Source organism: Gossypium arboreum, chromosome 3, assembly GCF_025698485.1.
Source record: "Gossypium arboreum isolate Shixiya-1 chromosome 3, ASM2569848v2, whole genome shotgun sequence".
NCBI classification, from domain to species: Eukaryota; Viridiplantae; Streptophyta; class Magnoliopsida; order Malvales; family Malvaceae; genus Gossypium; species Gossypium arboreum.
Window position 1 is genome coordinate 129,124,412 of NC_069072.1, and position 19,267 is coordinate 129,143,678.

Below are 19,267 nucleotides of genomic sequence, written 5' to 3' on the forward strand. Positions count from 1 at the left end.
AAAAACTTCAAAAGTTTTAGTTAATATTTCTGTTTAAAAATAACAGTAAAATTTCTTTTAAATTAATAATTTAATTTAATTTATTTAAAACTTGAGGTCAATTTTAACGAAAATAAAATTAGTAGTAAAATGAAAAAAGATACAAATACATTGCCCTTACCTGCCGACTAACGTATGTATATTACAAATACAAATATTGAAGTACATAATAATACTAATAGTAATTTTTTAAAATATTATAGTTTATTTGCTACATTATACTTTGTTTTTATCTGTTGGTAGTTACAATAATAATCATATAATATATTTTCACAGAAAAATAAAATCATCTAAAAACAATAAAATAATAAAAGACACACAGAGACAGCGATTCTCTTGATATCTATCTCTGTGTTACAGTTTAATTCCATTCCACGCTTTGTTGCTTTTATCCTAACTTTTGTTTTTTCTCTCTCTCTCTCTATAACCCTTCAATTTTCAATTTCATTATCTTTCCAAATTTCTCCCCCTTTTTTTTTTCCCTAAAAATAGAGAAAATTTTGGGAAAAAAAGAAAAAAAATTCCCAGCTTGGGAGTGAGTGTTTAGGGTTTTTTTTTGAATTTTGTACTGTGGGGGGTTTTGAATGAGGAGAACTGAAATACTTTTGGGAAATTGAAAATCTTCAATCGGCGGATTAGATGGCCACCACGGAGTTGCAGATGAGTCCTCAGTTGGAGCAGATCCACGGCGAAATCCGGGATCTTTTCCGTGCTCTTTCGTATGTTCCTCCCTCTTTCTTCTACTTTTGACTTGTTTACTTACTCCAATGGTTTAGCCAATCTACAAGGGGATTTTTGTTAATTACCATGTAATGTAAATCTGCAATCAGTTTCTCAGCATACTAGTGTTTGACTTCGGTATTTTTTTTTTTTTGTTTGACAAGATTTCAACTTTGTTGTTTTGAGTTGTCGTTCATGCTCTAAAATTTTGATAAATGTCTTAAAACTTTGATGTACTGCTTTCAGAAATGGCTTCCAGAGACTGGATAAGATGAAAGATTCCAATAGGCAAAGCAAACAGCTGGAAGAGCTTACTGGCAAGATGAGGGAATGTAAAAGGTAAGCCCTAGTTTTTGCATTTTTCAAGGAAAGCTAATTGTATTTGAGATATTTAATTTCCTAACTTCAATGAGTTGTTGCAGATTAATCAAGGAGTTTGATCGTGAAATTAAAGATGAGGAAAGCAAAAATCCTCCCGAAGTGAACAAGCAACTCAATGATGAGAAGCAGTCTATGGTAAGTTTTTTTTCGAACCTTTATTTTCCTTACTGTTGGCAACAAAAGGAGTACGCATGATAGAGTGTTTTTGTAGCCTGGAGGTCAGCAAATGTTTTTTGTTATCATATCTTAAAAGGGTTTAATTGAGGAAATAAGATTGCCCTTTGTGGAGGGAGTTTAAATGGGTAGTCATATTGGTTTATTGTTGAATTATCTCCCCTAATATAAATTCCTTTTGTGTTATGACCTCTAATCCATATTTTTCTCTTGGCAGATCAAAGAACTGAATTCGTATGTAGCTATGAGGAAAACGTAAGTTTGCCTGTTTTAAAGGGAATATGGTGATTTTTAGTTTTCTGAAATTCAATTTGATTTATTTATAATAATGCCAGTTGAGGTGTGAAGTTTGGGGAATATCCAAGTCTGAAAATTGGTACTCCTAGTGTAGGGTGTAACCAATTTTTAAGTGATAGAGTGCAGCCTTTAAAATCGGATGTGGCTGCCTTTTTTTTCTTTTTGTAGTTTTAATGTCTTTCTGTGTATAACTGCAGATACATGAATACCCTTGGTAACAAGAAAATTGAACTCTTTGATATGGGAGCTGGAGTCAGTGAACCTACAGCTGATGAAAATGTTAAAATGGCATCATGTAAGATCTTATTTCTTCTAACCCTTCATTGAGTTTTGATTTATATAGAACATTTACTTTGGATCAAAGACTCTTAGTTCTGAAAATGATGGGTATGCTTTCATTACCTGCCATTGGTTTTTTCTTTTAATTTGATGTATTTAAATATATTCTAATACCAAAGTATCTCATATCAATTATGATTTTGCCGATTTAGTTGATTTTATATATTGTCATGCTATATGCATTTTCAATCAACTACTGCCTAGAAAACCGGGATGTGAAGTCTTCTTTGAATGTTGGAAAGTTTGGGAACAAGGCTAAGCATTCTCGACTTTGGATGCTACAAGAAAATTGATCTAGTCCATTATCTTTACCGAAAGTTATGAACTTAATAACAACAGAATCTCAGCATAGAGGTTTACTGTACATTTTCATCAAACTATCTTACTATTGCATGACTTGCACAGCAATGTCAAACCAAGAGCTTGTTGATCATGGGATGAAGACAATGGATGAGACTGATCAGGCCATTGAACGCTCAAAAAAGGTAAATTGAAACAGCTTTTTGTTCAGTTGTGCAGTCCTCAGGCCATCTTTTGTTTTCTTAACTTTATGATTCACAGGTTGTTGAACAAACAATTGAAGTAGGAACTCAAACTGCTGGTACTCTAAAAGGACAAGTAAGTTAGATTAAGCTGTCTTATTATTTTTTGTTTCTTCAAGCTGTTGTGTTGCATGTGTATACTGATAGAAGTTATACAGACTGATCAAATGGGCCGTATTGTAAATGAGCTGGATACAATTCAGTTTTCAATTAAGAAGGCCTCCCAGCTGGTGAAGGAGATTGGTAGGCAGGTTAGTTGATTGTTTGCACTCTAAATTCTACCTTTGTTCGGTTTGACTATTTTATGCCATATTAAATATGTTTCTTCGTCCTCCAGGTAGCCACTGATAAATGCATCATGCTATTTCTTTTTCTTATCGTATGCGGTGTTATAGCCATCATAGTTGTGAAGGTATTCTTTTCCCTTATCGATTTCAATTTTGTAGTCTATTAAACTTAATGACTTATTACAGTGGAAGTGTGAGGTGTGCTATGGTGTTTTTATGAAAATAAAGCCTTTCTAAAGAGATATTTGTGAGGACTTGACCTCCAGGGATATTTTCCCTAAACATATACAGCTGCTCTATCATCTCTTTTGTGATATGACTAGATGGAAGTGTTGAAGGTGACAAATGTTTGTCACTAGTTTCGGTTAAATAGTAAATTAAACCACTCAGTACCTGTGTTTTTTTAAGTACATTAAGAGAGATTCAGATGCAGTCTTAACAATGTTTGTGATGGTACCGTGCAAAAATTTCCATTTTCTAATTGCAATGCGGAAAAATTTCAGATTGTGAATCCGAACAACAAAGATGTCAGAGATATTCCAGGATTGGCACCTCCAGCACCTTCGAGGAGATTGTTATATCTAAGGGACCCGCAGTAAAAAGGTGATCATTTCAAATAAGTGAGTGGTTTGTTCTGCTTATGCTTGAATAGAGACAGGAGTGGGGAGTATTGGGAAGTTGGTATTTGAGGGATGTGATGGTTTTTCGCTTTTCGATTTTATATGATTGATTCTTGCCTGAGATGTGCATATACGGTTGGTGGTGTTTGTTGTCTTTGTAAATTTTATGGGAGCAGTTGAATTATTTGAATGATGAACTTTGAAGATTATTGTAGGGTTAGAAATAAGTCATCTCTGAAGTGAATTCCATATAATTTTCAAATGTCCTTGGGGGATATACATGTATGAATTTTGTGGCCAACCTCATCTCAACCAAAAATAGGTATCTGGACCGGGTTAGCCTAGAACCAGAACTGGAGCTTATCATAAAACTAGTGCTCAGCTGCCAACTTAATGAACATATCATAATACATACTTGCTGTGACCATTTGTGAATGACAAATATTGGGCCCAGTTATTGTAGACTCCAAAAAAACAACAGAGGAAAGGGCAATCGGTAACCAGTCCTTTAGAACGCCAGCGAGCGACCCTGAAGGTGACAGCTCCAGTTCTTCCAAGTTCAGAGCCCAATGCAGAAAGAGAAATGGAGAAAAAGATTCGGTAATTCGATTGTATATATGGAACTGCAATCCTAGGCTTCTCCAGCTGAAGGCACAAAAAGAAGTACCAAACTGCAAAAAGGGGAGATCAAACATTGACCCTTCAGCCACCGGTATATTGCACTTAATATATAATATAATAAGATCTACGTACATTAAATTTTGCCAGCGAGTTGGGCATTTGTGTTTTTATTTTTTAAATCTTTTTTCATGTTTCAAAAGGACATTTACTTTTTAAAAAATTTAAAGTATTTTTGAAAATTTTAAGAGATAACAATTATAAATATTAAATTATAAGAGATAATAATAATTTTAATGTGAAAACCACATTTGGAGAAATATCTTACTTTTATTTATAATTCTAATATTTTTCTTATAGATTTTACTTGCACTTCTTTACAAATTTAAGGTAGTTTTCTTTTTTAATATTTTATTGTTTACTATAATCTCCCAAGGTTCTTCATTCATAATTTTTCTGCTGTTTTTTTTTTTTTTTTTATCCCTTATTCCAGATTCTTACTTTAGCTTAACTGATCAAAATGTTTATGAAGCAACATTCATTCGCATACATATTATCCAATTTAGAACAAAAATTACAGGGCAATCTTTCTCAATCTTTATTTTAAGGTAACACTAAAACTTCCTCTTTTTTTATATTAACCTTTTCATCTTTATTTTTTTGTCTACTAAAACTCCTCTTTTCATCAATTCACTCAAATTCTCCCACTCAGCAATTCGGTAATGTTTGAAAAACCATCTAATAATTAAATTTTGGTGTAATTGATTGTAATTACACAATAATTAACGGGCATCACTAAATTGAGTATAATTAGAGTACCCCAACTATATTTTCCGATTCTTAGGAGGAAGGTGAAAATTAAAGTAATTTATTTGGGTAATCAAATTACCTTATGGCTTTCAAAACATTCATAAATTATTTAAATTTAAGAAATTATTTTTATATAAGTTTAAACTATAAAAGTTATATTATAAGCATAAATGAGTATAACTATTTGAGATAATTATGACGAAAAATTTTAAATTTATATTATAAATCTTAAAAAATATATTATAAAAATAATTTATGTGTATTTTATAAAATTATAACCACAAATTATATTATTTAAAATCTAGAAATTTTCTAAAGTTCGATTAAAAACTATATTATAAAAAGAATTTACATTTTATAAAAGACTAAAGTGTTATAATATACTTATTTATAAAAAAATATGAAAAAAAAGTATAGAGATTGCTTATTTACATATCTATGCTATATATTATAAGCGAAATATACTTATTTATAAAAAATATTTGACTTGCAAATTTTTAATTACAACTTAAAAATGTGGTTGAGACGATATTTAATACTATAAAAGAAAATATTTCCTTATTAACAAAATTACCTTAGCATAACATAAAAAATAAAATAAAAGAAGCAATGTTAGAAATGTAGTTGAGGGTTAATTTTTAAAATTATGATTAAATTGATATAATATATAAAAGTTTAGGGTTAAATTTATTATTATACTATTTTTTTAACTGCCACGTCAATTTCTCGTTAATTAAAATGAACAAACTATGTAATATGAGTGCTTAAATTGCAAAGCTTTTTAGAACCTAAAATGAAAATTTTAATAGTTTGGTGACTATCTGTAAAATTTACCCTTTTTTTCAAATATGAGGAAAAAAAATCCTCCCAAGCAGAGCCTAATTACAGTTTCCCATAGAACTACCATCTCTATTCCGTCTTCACTTCACTCGTTCCCCGCCTCCAAACAAACCTCTCTCACCACCACTCTGTCACTGCCTCCTAACCCCTCTCTTGCCTTTCAAGTTTCCGGCGAAATTAATTCAGGTAAGTTTAGGGTTTAAGTTAGGAATTAGATTTCTATAAAAAATCATTGGAGATTTTTTTTTCTTTTGAGTTATATGCATCACCTTGAAGCAACGACATGGCTATTCCGCCTTCGTACCGGTGTCGTACGGGTGTCCGACACGCCACGGATACGCCGGAATACGATAAGCCATTCGTATTCTTCCACAGCTTTCTTGAACTGCAATTTCGTGTAATCAGATAACCTGTTCGTTGCTGTCGTTGACGGCGCTTCATACATACGAGTACATTGTTGCAGTTCAATAAAGCTGTGGGAAGATACAAACAGGGCCAAAGTTCAGTGATTTAAAATTCAACGCTCAGTGCTTCTTGACATGATCTGAGTATGAATATATAGATTATAGGTCAATGATTTCCATGGATTAGTTATACCTAAATGTGTTTTCTCTGTGTTCTTTTTCGGTACAATCGAAGCTTACGTTACAATGTACGCGATGTTAATATTAAAACTCGAATTTGTCTCTTTTGAAGTAAGCACTGTAAGCAAAAGGAGATAGAAAGGGGAGTGATAAACTGTAATTTTGGTGCTTGGAATTTTCTATAGGTTTAGATTCTTGTCTTTGCTGTGTTTTTCTATTTTTTCTCATCACAGTTCGTTTTTGGATCTTAATTGTGTTCTGTCTTAATTTTTGTTTTAACTATATAATAGAGTTGCTCGTACTCGAATATTGAGCATTAAAGTTCTTGTTATATTGAATTTTACCTTAAGGATCACTTGCATTATCAGCCTTTTGGCCTAGCCTGTCTCATTTGAAAAATCCCCACCCAATTGATCAAAGTTACCATACTTAAAAGTTCATCAAATTTCATTTTGAAATTGAAAATGAAGCTTTATATAACCCTACCTTTTTTTAGTATAATAAATAAAAGTATATAAAAAATATTTTTTATTGCCGTGTCCTGCCATACCCGTATTGTGTGTCCGTGCTTCTAGTGCTTCACTCTGCTATATTTTGTTCTTTTTTCCCTTTTTGATCATACTGCTTGTTACTCTGCCTCATCTCATTTTCTTTCTCTCTGTTTACTTTGTTGAGAAAGTGAATGTTTTTATAAAGCCGTCAATTTAGCAGAAATAGTGAACCTTTATTGATCCATTACGCTGCTATTCGCAGCCAGGATCTGCCACTATTGATGTGCTACTGAGGTCTTTAGCAGTGGCGGACAGTGCTGCTACTGCAAAAAGGATAAAAAATTTATACAAAATTTGTATATATATTTTTTCTGATAATTTAATATTCAATTAATTTCTTTTTTTTTTATATGTTAGAATGAATGCGAAAAGGAAACGCCCGGATACGATTTCTGATTCTGTAACAGAACAAGAACGAATTGTTCATGAAGTAATCCGAAGCAAACAAGACATGGGAATATCGCAACAAGACATGAAACGCGAAATTAATCTTCACAGCAACCTAATCGCCAAATGTATTAAGTCACTGGTATCTAAGAATCTCATAAAAGAAGTGAAAAACATCCACAGCCGGAGACAGAAGCATTATATGTCCGCGGAGTTTGAGCCTTCCAATGAAATAACTGGTGGGGCATGGTATGTTGAAGGTAGCCTTGACAAGGAGTACATTAATGTTTTGAAAGAGCAGTGTTGGAGGAAGATTTATGGTTTGAAAGTTGCTACTTTGGAAGGGATTGCGGATGCTATCAAGAGGAGCAATGTTTCGCAGATTGAGTTGTCGAAACAGCAGGTTGAAGAGATTGTGAAGGCTTTGGTTTTGGATAATGAGGTTATGGAAGTGAGAAGTACTGGAACGGGGGAGTTTGCGTCGATTCCAGTTGGGAAAGCTTGCTATAAATGTGCTGGTAAGAGAGGTTATGGAGGAGAACCCAAGCTTGGTGCCTTGGCTTCCATTCCTTGTGGAGTTTGTCCACAGATAAGTCGTTGCACCCCTGATGGAATAATCTCTCCCATCACCTGTGAATATTACAAGAAATGGTTAGAGTTTTAGTTTGATTGCATATTTTAGATAGTTGATGGTTGATGGATTTGAGTGGCTGGCCAAAATTTTACATTCCTGAATGTTTTTTAAGTCTAGCCTGATATATATTGCTCATTTGGTTTGTTGGTTCTTGCTTATTGCTTGTTTGCATCACTCTTTATTTCTTTCTTTGAATGATACAGTGATTTGATTATTTCTGCAAGTGTGAACTGATCCTTGATAAAACATGCTCTGCAATGTTTGAGAGTTGCCTAGACTGCTACTGTTGTAGGTCGAAATTCAAAAGTTTCATAGGTGTTATATACATTTGATTATGGCTTCTGGTAGATATATTAGACTACATAAGCACATGCTAGATATGGAAAAGAATATTTTCGGTGTCTTTCCGTCTTTCTTTGGTTAGCTTTTGGTTCACAAGTGCTACTAGTGACCATACACTGTAGTTTTGGTAAGGTTGAAACATCTGAGAACAAGTGGGATAATTTGCCATTGCCTGTTGGACATGATACAAATGTGGTATGTATAGAGCAAACAAGACTTGTCAAATATTCTAGACATGTTACTAGAAAACAGCAGATGTTAGATTTTGTATTGCTAACAGAGATTGTAATTGAGAAGATGATGAGAGCAATCCTCTTTTTTACTTCCCTTTAGAGAATCATCCTTCCACTACCTCAGCATATCAAAGCCTTCAAGGTAAATGCTACCCACTTGTGCTTTAGTACAAGATTGTTTTAAATTAGATTTTCTTCTTTTGCTTCCATGAATGTGAGATACAGAAGTTGCCATTTTATTTATAGGGGGCGAGCAAAAGTCATTTAAACATTTGGACGGTTTTGGTTAAGTCAGTTATTAATAATTGAGAACCTCAATTTCATTGAAGCATTGAGCATTTGAAGATGTTGCATTTATAAATAATATCAACTAGTTCTGTTGTCTACAAGCAGCAAGTAGAGGAATAGGTAGGTAAAATGTCTAGTTGATTACCTAAAACACCTTGAATCATTCAACTATGATAAAGATTATGGATCCCCCAATTGAACAGATTGTTTGAACACTAATAAAATATTGTAGTTGAGACAGCTCAGGGTATACTTGAGGGGTTTCCTTGACTTCTGGGGCGAGGCCGGGCCTAGCTAATCTATAGCTATCTCCACCATTTGATGTTTAAAATGGAATAAAAGGTTTGACCTTTCATGTTTGAAGGACGGACCACTTTTACTTACATTAATTGTGCAACGAAAATAACAAAAGCCTGATCAACTACAACATGTAACACAACTCTTGAAGCAATTATCTGTTGAAATCAAGGGGCTTCCTTCCAGAATCAACAATCCTATAAATTAAAAGGCGGCAAAATTTGAGTCAATAGAAAAACCAGGTCTAATTATGGTTTTGGAAATTTTAGATTTAATCATTTTAATTTGATCTCTTTATTTTATAATATTATTTGTAGATAGAGTAATGAATTTTCTATTCTTATTTGGTTACTTAATCAGGATCACAAGAAAGTTCAATAATCATGTTAAATTAATATTAAAATTTATATATTAGCCAAATAATAATCATGTTAAATTAATATTAAAATTTATATATTAGCCAAATATATTTACGTCAATCACTTTATCGATGTTGTCAATTTGAATCTATTAATAGTATTATAAAAGTAAAAATTAAATATGTGAAATCTATACTATAAATTAAGGGTTGATTGAGTTGATGTCACCATCAACTTGAGCTCAATTCAATTAGAAAATTATCAAATATCATTTTATTTTATAAAATTTAGAAATATATATATATATATGCATATTAACGAATGAATAATGAGATTTAAACTTAAGATATCAAAATATTAGTTATCTCAATTTTACTCTTTTATAAATTTATTACATAAATACTTTCATTCGCATATCGTAAATGTAAATAACATTATTAGGAGGGACAATCCTAAACATGTAGGATGAAAAAGCAGAAAGGAATATCCAACGTGGTGATGAAGGCATGTTTCTCCATCTTCACGGCCACGGATGCATATGAGAGGCTAAAACTGTAAGAGAGGTGATGAACGTGGTGGCCATCTCAGACTCCTAAATAGCCATTTTCTTTGCTTTTAGATTTATTCTATTCTATATTGTAAGGTGCAAATGGTAGACACGTGAACATAAAATGACACCACGTCTTCTAGGTACATAAAATGTTGGGTGGAGGGAAGAATGTGAATGCATATGTAGATAAGAATAAGATAGAGATACCTTTTAGTTTGTTTATACACAAAGCATGAACAAGGTGGCAATAAATAATCATTGATTTTTACCACTCCCCATTCTTTATAAATCTAACACTGATAATGATAATTGATAAATAATAACAACAATAAGAAAAAGAAATCACATCTCTGCTGCTAACTGCTATCTGAAGCAATCTGGATTTGGCTTGCCTTGGGTGCCATCTATTTGAGTTTACAATATTTATACCATACTCGCTTCAATTGCTTAATACTTTGTTAATTATCACAGTCTCATTTGGTAGGTAATTTCTAAGTTTCATTTTCAATCCTCTCACTACTCAATTTTTATTATATATAAAAAGAAAAGACATCCCTAATATCAGTCAATCTTGATATTTAACAAATTTATCTTTCTTTCAAATACGAGTAACTAAGGGTAATAAATTATCGAGTTTACTTTTGTTCATCTATTTATCCTACCTTTGATTGGTATAATAATAAATTTAATCTTTAACGATTACAAATTTTATAATTTTGATATCAATAAATTTAGAAATAAGATCAAGTTCAAAGAAGGTGTAAATATTAAAAGTTAAATTAATTAAATTTTTAAATTAGAATAAATTTTACAAAATATATAAATATTTAAAATTATTATTTCAATTAAAAGTAAGATAAATCGTGGAGAGAAATAAAAGTGATTAATTTTAATAAAAAGTTAATTTGTTGAATAATGAAAGGATTGGAGATATTTTTTTTATCCCAACTTATATATAAAACATGGAATTGGATTAGGAAAAAAAATACATGTATGTAATCTTGAGATTAAAAAAAAAAAGTTGAGAGTTGGGAGAAAGATGAAAACAATAGGTTTGTCATTGAAACCATTTTCATTAGTTCAACACTGCCACAGATATTACATCCATTGAAACCCAATTTGGATGTTCCTTGTTTCTTACATTTATGTAATTCAGAAACAACCCATCATTCCTCTGTTCATCATTCATTCATCCAAGGTTTCATTATTACACCAATTATACCCTCTCTTTATTTATATTATTATTATGATTTGGGATATTTGGCCTTGGAATGAATGCTTCTGCAATCTTTGTAATTCCAACCCAGCTTAAGTTTTTTTACTTTTTTTTTATCTTTTTGTTTTGTGGGGGACTATGCTTTGATTCCCCAATCTTCTCTCCATGTATGCCCATACAGACATGACACCATCCATCTTAGTATGAAGATGGTCCCTACTCTCTAGAAGAAAGATTAAAGGGATTGTATGTTATTAATTTAAATATTTTGAAACTAAAGCAAGGGTGTTTAAGGAAAAACAATGACAATGTCAATCAGAAGCCTGTTGGTATTGGAGTCCAGTCTGTTTCTTTGACTATGCATGCAGATCTACTAATCTATATTAAAAGAAATTTACCTTTATTTCAAAAACACTGTAAAATTAAAATCTCAAACTAAAATAAATATCAAGGATGAAATTTATGGTCATTTCTTTTTTGGATCATTCTCCCTTTGAGTTCAACCATACCATTACCCACTTGTTTTGTTTATCTTTTCATTTTTTAAGTTAAAGTTTTCAATGATTAAAAAATGAAACTACTACCTTGAAAAACTAAAATTTACAGAAAGCACAATAAAGAATAAAAAGAATCATTTTCCACAATTGGGTTCTTAATTTGTAAGATCTTTTTTATTTTTTATTTATTCATCAAGAAGAAGAGTCTGAGACTCAATTTATAAATTGTTTTCCAATAATATACAGTGTTTTGAGTTGTGACAATGAAAAAAGAAAAGTGAAGAAACAGCAAAAGAAAAACAAAAAAAAAAGCTTCCAGTTGTTGTGTTGTGTAAGCTGCTTCCATTTCACTGTTAATGTAAGGCATGTCTTTCCTCATCACCTACCTCTGACAACTCCACATCTTCTTCTCATTACCCCGGTCAATACCCATTTCGCAAAATCCCCACTTCTCACATAGAAACCCTACAAAAATCCCTTCATTTTTTGACATTGCAGTAACCCCTTTTCTAGCTTTTCAATATGGTTTCTTCTGGGATTTCCTCCTATAGTCTTTCCAAACATCCAAGCTCTTAAATTTAACTTCTTTTCTTTCTTTTTTCCCCCTTTTCGTCTCTTCCCAGCACTGTCTCAACAAGGTCTGTTGTGATTCATTTGTTCTTCATTGCGTTTATTAATGCTTGAAGTTTTTGTTTTTATTTTTATTTTTTGGTTGATCTTGTCAAATAATGACTGAAATTATTATCATTTTTTTGTTGGAAATAAGATATCTGGTTCAGTTTTATGTGTGTGTGATGATTTGTCAAATGTAGAGTGTGTGTTGGAAACGTGATGCCTATTCTTATTCTATTTGATTTTTTATGTTTGTTTATTATTTGAAAAAAAAAATAAAGTTTTTGGTAGTCGGTGGACTTTGATTTAAAGAACAAACTCTTTGCTTTCCTTCAAGCTTCTCTCTCTGATTGAGGGCTCTCTTTTGGGGTTCTTTTTTTGGAAACTTGATTGTGGTTCAAGGTCTGCTTTAGTTTTCCTTATCTTTCTATATTTGCTTTACCCTCTGCACTTGTTTACTGTGAAACTTAGCCATTTGTTTCTCTTTTTATGTCATAAATTAATTGGTATTTTGAATAAATGCAAAATATGTAACAGTTTTTTTATTAGATGGTTGTGGTTCTAAGTTATTTTACTTAAACATGTTTTCAGGCATCTTGGTGTAGGTGAAGATGGCCTCTGATCTGAACAAAACTCTGTCAAAAGAGTACATTGGTCTGCAATTGTGGGTTCTTATTGTAATTTGCTTAGGAGTGGTATTCTTAGTTATCCTTAGCATATCATTGTGGCTTAGTTTTCGGAAGAAATCGAGAAGGGCTAATGTGATGCTTCCTCTCACCCAAGTTCCATATGTTTCAGAGGAAATTAAAGAGATAAGAGTTGATCAAGCTTCTGCAAACAATGGTAACACCCTTAATGAGAAATTTAGTGACAAAGGTTCGGAGAAGGGTTTGTTTAATGTAGATAATGGAGAGGATAGCGGTCAGTCAGGTTCTTTTAATCATGTAGATAAAGATGTTAAAGGATCTCAACCAGGAGAAGACGGAGCTACTGGGGCAGTATCTACATACAGGCCTTCTTCAAATCCTTTGACAGCTCCTTCACCTTTGTCTGGCCTGCCTGAATTTTCGCGCCTAGGCTGGGGTCATTGGTTCACTCTCAGGGACCTACACCTTGCAACTAACCGGTTTTCAAAGGATAATATTATTGGTGATGGTGGATATGGAGTTGTTTATAGAGGCAATCTGATTAACGGGACTCCTGTAGCCGTCAAAAAGCTTCTTAACAATCCGTATGTTGCAGTGAAGATTAGTCCTTTTGTTAGTTTTATGCTGTCCACAGCTTGTAATGTTGGCTGGTAATGATTCTATTTTTTTTTTCTTTAGCGGACAAGCTGACAAGGATTTCAGGGTGGAAGTTGAAGCCATTGGTCACGTGCGGCATAAAAACTTAGTTCGTCTTCTTGGGTACTGTATCGAGGGCACACAAAGGTACCATGTTTTATGTACTCCCTAGTTCTGAAGAGTTCCGCAAGTTTTGTTATGTCTATGTGTTAATGTTCGTATAATACGTAGAATAGAAAGAAAAAGAGATATTTACCGTTGTTTTGTAAATTTTTCTTCTATAAAATCCAGGTTGTTGGTTTATGAATACGTCAATAACGGCAATTTGGAGCAATGGCTCCGTGGAGATATGTCTGACAAGGGATATCTTACCTGGGAGGCTCGCATAAAGATTCTTCTTGGCACCGCCAAGGCGTAAGTCTGCCATTAACTAAATCTTGATCGTTAATGCTTACCTTGGTTTTAACCTTAATTGTTACTCAAAACTAAATGTTACAGGCTGGCATATTTGCACGAGGCCATTGAACCAAAAGTCGTGCATAGGGACATAAAATCAAGTAATATACTGATTGATGACAACTTTGATGCAAAGATATCCGATTTTGGTCTGGCCAAATTGCTAGGTGATGGGAAAAGTTTTATCACAACTCGAGTTATGGGTACCTTTGGGTGAGAATTATGCATTCCTTTATAATCAACTGTTACTAGATCATTCATTCTCCATTTTATTTTAGCATTGTTTTTACTCGAGTAAGGAGTTGTATCATTCAAGAAACTAAAAAAAGTGATTGTTTAATGTCATCTTTTTCTCCTGTTCGGACAATCTTCCAGTTATGTTGCTCCAGAGTATGCAAACTCTGGGCTCCTGAATGAGAAGAGTGATGTTTATAGCTTTGGCGTTGTGCTCTTAGAAGCAATTACTGGAAGATACCCAATTGATTATGGTCGCCCTCAGCCTGAGGTACTTACGAACACTTTTTTATCAGCATAGGTTTGACAAAGACAATATGAAGTTCTTTTTTACATATGATCAGTTGCACGGTTAAATCTCAGGTAAATATGGTCGAGTGGTTAAAGATGATGGTTCAACTCAGACGCTCAGAAGAAGTAGTTGACCCAAACATTGAGACTAGACCATCAACTAGTGCTCTTAAACGGGCTCTTTTAACTGCTTTGAGATGTGTTGATCCCGATGCTGATAAAAGACCTAAGATGAGTCAGGTTGCTCGCATGCTTGAAGCAGAAGAGTATCCTCTTCCTCGAGAGGTTTGATTCTGATACGTTGCATTATTAGTTAAATTGTATTCCAAAGAAAATCGTAGAAGTTGCATTTTATTTCTAACAAAATGATGATAGTAAATACTGTTGGAAGAACTAGGCGAGTTGCTAGCAACATGTTGCTTTTAGATAAATTGTCTTGCAGGAGAATGTCTGGTTCCTAATATGCATGGTGCACGGAATTTTCAGGATAGAAGACGCAGAAGGAATCAATCAGTTAATTCAGATGCCGATACACAGAGGAAAAACTCTGATGCAGACCGGAGTGATGATCCAGATTTGAGGTTGGAGAGCGGAATGCACCATCACCCTTAGACTTGGGGACAAAATGAGCTTTAGAAGCTGAGAACAAGGGAAACTACCATCATTACATTCGTTACTATCCAATGCCTTCAGATGACCCCTATATAGTTGAGATTTGCAGCACATGCAGGAAACTGTGGGATTTTTTATTTTATTTTTTATTTTTAATTTTTTTTTTCTTTTGTGGAGCATACATACATATCTTCTTCTAGATTGTAGAAAACATTAGCTTGTCTTGAAAAGGGCATTGGCACTAGATTTTCTGTACAGGTCTATATGGATTCTATATAATTTTTTGCCTCGTTATTCGGATGCTATATTCTTAACTTTAGTTGTTGCTGGGATGGAGAAAATGAAAATGAATGTGATGCTAATACAGGGACAATAAGTACTCCATCCTTGTTTATGTTGGATATCTTTTGTTAAGGAATGTTGAAAAAACAAAACAGGATGAGATTGTACTTATGCTGTAATAGCAATACTTGAAGCTGAAAATTAGGACCATGGATCCATGTGTAGGGCTCGGCCAGGTCTGCTTGATCATTTATTTCTCATTAGAGATAAGAATTAATGAGTTAGGACCTGAAACTGCAGATAAGAGTACCTTAACAGAAAGGTAATGTTGATTTGCATTGCATGTGCAGAGGAGGGGCAACAACAATAAGTGCGCCCACCACCACCACGACGTCCATGTGCAATGGCATTGACATCTGCATGCATCCAGCACATGGTTTTAGGTCCAATGAGAATGAGGCTGAGGCAACCATTTTCAAACTATACTATTTTCATCTATTTCCATTGTCTTTTCCTCTCTAATGTCACAATCTCATTCTTTGGAATTCATGGAAACAACCAATATAAAATACAGACAGACTACGCTTATGAATTATATGAAATATCTCTACATTCTACAGCTACTCTTTATGTGGCAGCTCTAGTAATTCAACTTGTGGGGTTTTAGGGTGGAATACAAGCAAAGCTACCTATTTACAAAACAAATCATAATGACAGGCAGGTTTTTCGACTTCAACTGGTCTTGATTCAGTTTCCAGCCACTAATTGGCTCATCTTCACGATGTCACCTTTCACCGTAGGCACGGGATGTTGTTGCTGGACGAGTTGGATTCAAAAGAGGCTGAAGAGCTTTCACTACAATGCTCATATTAGGTCGAAAATCAGCTTCATATTGAACACACAATGCAGCCACAGCAGCCAGCTGTTGTCAACAAACAAACATCAATAAGGCTAATGCTTTGAAGCAAAGCTCCATCAACCCCACTAATAAAGTAACAATTCCCATGTCCCAAATTCAACAATACCTTTGCAAGTGCTTTGGGAGGGTATTCTCCATTTAGTCTACCATCAACACACTGCTTCACCTTGTCTTCACTTAGTTTTGGGGTTGCCTAATGCAGTCCACAATGGTGATATTACATGTAAAGCAGATATTATTGTGAAGATATGGTGAATATGAAATATTAAATAGTAATAGTACCCATGTCACTAGACTCTGCTGTCCACGTGGCAACGTATGATCTACCGGTTTGCGACCAGTTAAGAGCTCTAGAAGGATGACACCGAAGCTGTAAACATCGCTCTTAGAACTAAGTGTTCCTGTCATTGCATATCTACCATTCAATGCCACAAGTAGGAATTAGATCACTGTTATACTGTCAACTATCATGTGACAAAGGGCAACTAAAGGAGATCAGAGCACGCATACGTCACATATGCCAACACATGACATCATAGTTTTAAATTCCTAGTCATTTTTCTTGCATTTCCTGTTAGTTATTTCGATTAAACTGATTGACTAACAAGATCATTATTTGAAATGAACCAATACTGACTTATTTTGCTGGAAGAAACTTAAAAGGAGAAAGATGTGAAATAATAGAATTTGAAGGAATAACTTACTCTGGAGCATGATAACCGAAAGTTCCAAGAACCCTTGTAGAATGGAGGCGAGCGGTCGCGTCGGGGGCTTGATTTGACAAATCAAAATCAGCAATCTTAGCAACATCATCATCAAAAAGAAGCAAATTGCTGGACTTAATATCACGGTGGATTATATGAGGATGTGCCTTTTCGTGCAAATATTCGAGGCCTTTTGCGGCTCCATAAGCAATTTTAACTCTCTGTGTCCATGATAGAACTGGACCTGGCTGAGCTCCTTTCACACCTTTCTTCCCTGTATATGTTCATACATCCACTATAAAACCACCGACAGACGACTCATTACCGATAAAACTATGAAGAAATCAGCAGTCCCTCCTAGCTGGAAAGAATCTCTTAGTTACAGATCAGTTTTCAAACAACTATTTCATGCGTGTATGTTACTTACCATGAAGTCTATCATGGAGTGATCCATTAGAGGCATACTCATACGCCAGGAAACGGAGGGATCCATCAACACAATAACCAAGAAGCTGAACAACATTTTCGTCTTTTAATCTCGAAACCATGGAGACCTGTTAGTTAAGTTATTTGAAAATAACAAAGTCACACATTCTGCATTACATGCCAGCATTGTACTATGCAACGAAATTTGTAAAGGTCCAACCTGCGCTAAGAATTCTTGTTCCGGTTGCTTACTCGAGTCCAACTTTTTGATGGCTGCAGCCTTCCCACTCTTTAGAATGCCATAATATACTCTTCCATAAGAGCCCTCACCAATTAAGGATTTCATACTGAAATTATCAGTCATTTCCTTTAGCTCATCCACCGTTATTGCAGGGATGGCAATAGGTTGAATAGTAACAGGCCGTGGGTCCCTTGTTACAGCTTCCCTTGCTTTATATCCATATCCTCCGGTATTGCCTACATGAGAACCTACTTAATTAGTTCCAGTCGTCCACGCAAACTAACCAGATGCTAATCATGTTGTCAAATGTAAAAGAACAAAAAAAGAACATATTTGTGGCAAAGATGTCAATCCTTAGCAACTAAAGCATCTCATATCCATTAATGTTCCTTTTTCCTGCTTAAGCATGAAACTTTACAAAGAGATAAGAGAATGTAGAATTACTTGCGGGGGTATTCGCCATGAACGACCCATTTCCAGAAGCTTTATGGATGTCATCTTCTTCACAACAGCTAAAGCAACTCATGTTTCTTTTTCCTGCTAGTTTAGATTACTGGACTCGAGAAATGAAGGATGAAACATATGATCATTTTAAAAGACTATTATGCATTTTTGAATAACATCATCTTCTTGCAAGCAATTTGAGCGGAATTCACTGCAAATGTTTCTCTCTCAGACAGTCTTTGGTCTGGTTTGCAACTATCCTTGTGCATCTATACGAATCTATTGACGTGAGAAACATCACACTAGCCAGGTGGCACCATACTTGTCCACGCGACCTCCTTATCCTAATAGTCTTATGTTCAAGTCTCTACACACACAAAGCTCTTCAATGGCCATGGTTACAAATGTTTATGCATCATGAGGCGCCCCTAGGCTCTCTTTAGAGACGGGGGACAAAACCTTGAGGTGCTTCGCAACGGTTTTTTCATGAAAGCAATTCGTTTTATATAAAACAGGGTTTATGAGGATGAGTGTAAATGATAAATTTGTGGGCATCTAAAAGTACTAAACGTATAGAAAACCTTCCATTTCCTTCAATACCAAAACCAGAAAAGCCCCTATCCATACAAGAACAATCAACTAACCAACCAATGTTATTTTTCTTAATATATGACCAAGTTTAACATAAATCAACAAAAAACCTAAACTCTCATCAATCATATTATCATACCATTCATCCCCTGCTACTCAAAACAACAGCTCTAATCCAAACATCAAGCAAACATAACTAAAAGAACCAACAAAACAAGACCCAGTTCTGACAAACAAGACTTTTAAACACCAAAAAGAAGACACCATAGAAGTAGAGATAACAAACCTTGAAAGTCAGCGAAGACGTAAAGGCTGTGTGTTTGCAGAGTTTGGTCTGAATTTGCGACTTGAACATAGTTTAGAATAGACTGGATTCGTTTACCAGGCAGGGCAGACATGTACCATTTACATTTACTACAGCCATTAATTATTATTATAATGATGTGACAAGGACAGGAGACATAAGGGCTGAAGAGGGTGGCTATGGTACAGAGAGGCGTACGATAAAACTTTTGATAAGGAAGTAAAACAAGGACACACACTTGTAATCCATATGGTATGCGAAAT

At 34.1% G+C, this 19,267-nt stretch overlaps 4 protein-coding genes across 13 annotated transcripts; 3 read left to right on the forward strand and 1 right to left on the reverse strand.

Annotated features, from left to right (window-relative positions):
- The first annotated feature begins 307 nt into the window (after positions 1-307).
- Positions 308-3,626, forward strand: LOC108476436 (novel plant SNARE 13). The gene is made up of 10 exons (XM_017778660.2): positions 308-758; positions 1,006-1,098; positions 1,182-1,275; positions 1,532-1,569; positions 1,809-1,906; positions 2,356-2,435; positions 2,512-2,568; positions 2,651-2,743; positions 2,830-2,904; positions 3,283-3,626. Exons 1-10 carry the CDS (start codon positions 679-681, stop codon positions 3,376-3,378), a joined length of 804 nt encoding a protein of 267 aa, XP_017634149.1. The 5' UTR covers positions 308-678; the 3' UTR covers positions 3,379-3,626.
- A 2,029-nt stretch (positions 3,627-5,655) lies between these two features.
- On the forward strand, positions 5,656-8,069 carry LOC108475922 (uncharacterized). Its single transcript, XM_017777923.2, has 2 exons — positions 5,656-5,853; positions 7,160-8,069. Exon 2 carries the CDS (start codon positions 7,161-7,163, stop codon positions 7,851-7,853), a length of 693 nt encoding a protein of 230 aa, XP_017633412.1. The 5' UTR covers positions 5,656-5,853; position 7,160; the 3' UTR covers positions 7,854-8,069.
- A 3,439-nt stretch (positions 8,070-11,508) lies between these two features.
- LOC108475920 (probable receptor-like protein kinase At5g18500) lies at positions 11,509-15,407 on the forward strand. Of its 5 annotated transcripts, none has more exons than XM_017777917.2 (8): positions 11,509-12,243; positions 12,809-13,448; positions 13,543-13,647; positions 13,792-13,914; positions 13,999-14,169; positions 14,332-14,461; positions 14,554-14,766; positions 14,968-15,407. In XM_017777917.2, exons 2-8 carry the CDS (start codon positions 12,829-12,831, stop codon positions 15,091-15,093), a joined length of 1,488 nt encoding a protein of 495 aa, XP_017633406.1. In that variant the 5' UTR covers positions 11,509-12,243; positions 12,809-12,828; the 3' UTR covers positions 15,094-15,407. The 5 variants fall into 5 exon arrangements, with proteins under 5 accessions (XP_017633406.1, XP_052881866.1, XP_052881867.1 ...); XM_053025906.1 differs by having other exon boundaries at positions 11,509-11,968; XM_053025907.1 differs by having other exon boundaries at positions 11,509-11,963.
- Positions 15,408-15,847: 440 nt separating this feature from the next.
- Positions 15,848-19,244, reverse strand: LOC108475921 (pto-interacting protein 1). Of its 6 annotated transcripts, none has more exons than XM_017777918.2 (8): positions 18,987-19,244; positions 18,110-18,202; positions 17,645-17,913; positions 17,426-17,552; positions 16,999-17,272; positions 16,577-16,709; positions 16,401-16,487; positions 15,848-16,297 (listed from the first exon to the last, which is right to left on the reverse strand). In XM_017777918.2, exons 1-8 carry the CDS (start codon positions 19,096-19,098, stop codon positions 16,160-16,162), a joined length of 1,233 nt encoding a protein of 410 aa, XP_017633407.1. In that variant the 5' UTR covers positions 19,099-19,244; the 3' UTR covers positions 15,848-16,159. The 6 variants fall into 6 exon arrangements, with proteins under 6 accessions (XP_017633407.1, XP_017633408.1, XP_017633411.1 ...); XM_017777919.2 differs by having other exon boundaries at positions 17,645-17,901; positions 18,987-19,242; XM_017777922.2 differs by having other exon boundaries at positions 17,645-17,901; positions 18,110-18,218; positions 18,987-19,122.
- Positions 19,245-19,267: the final 23 nt, after the last annotated feature.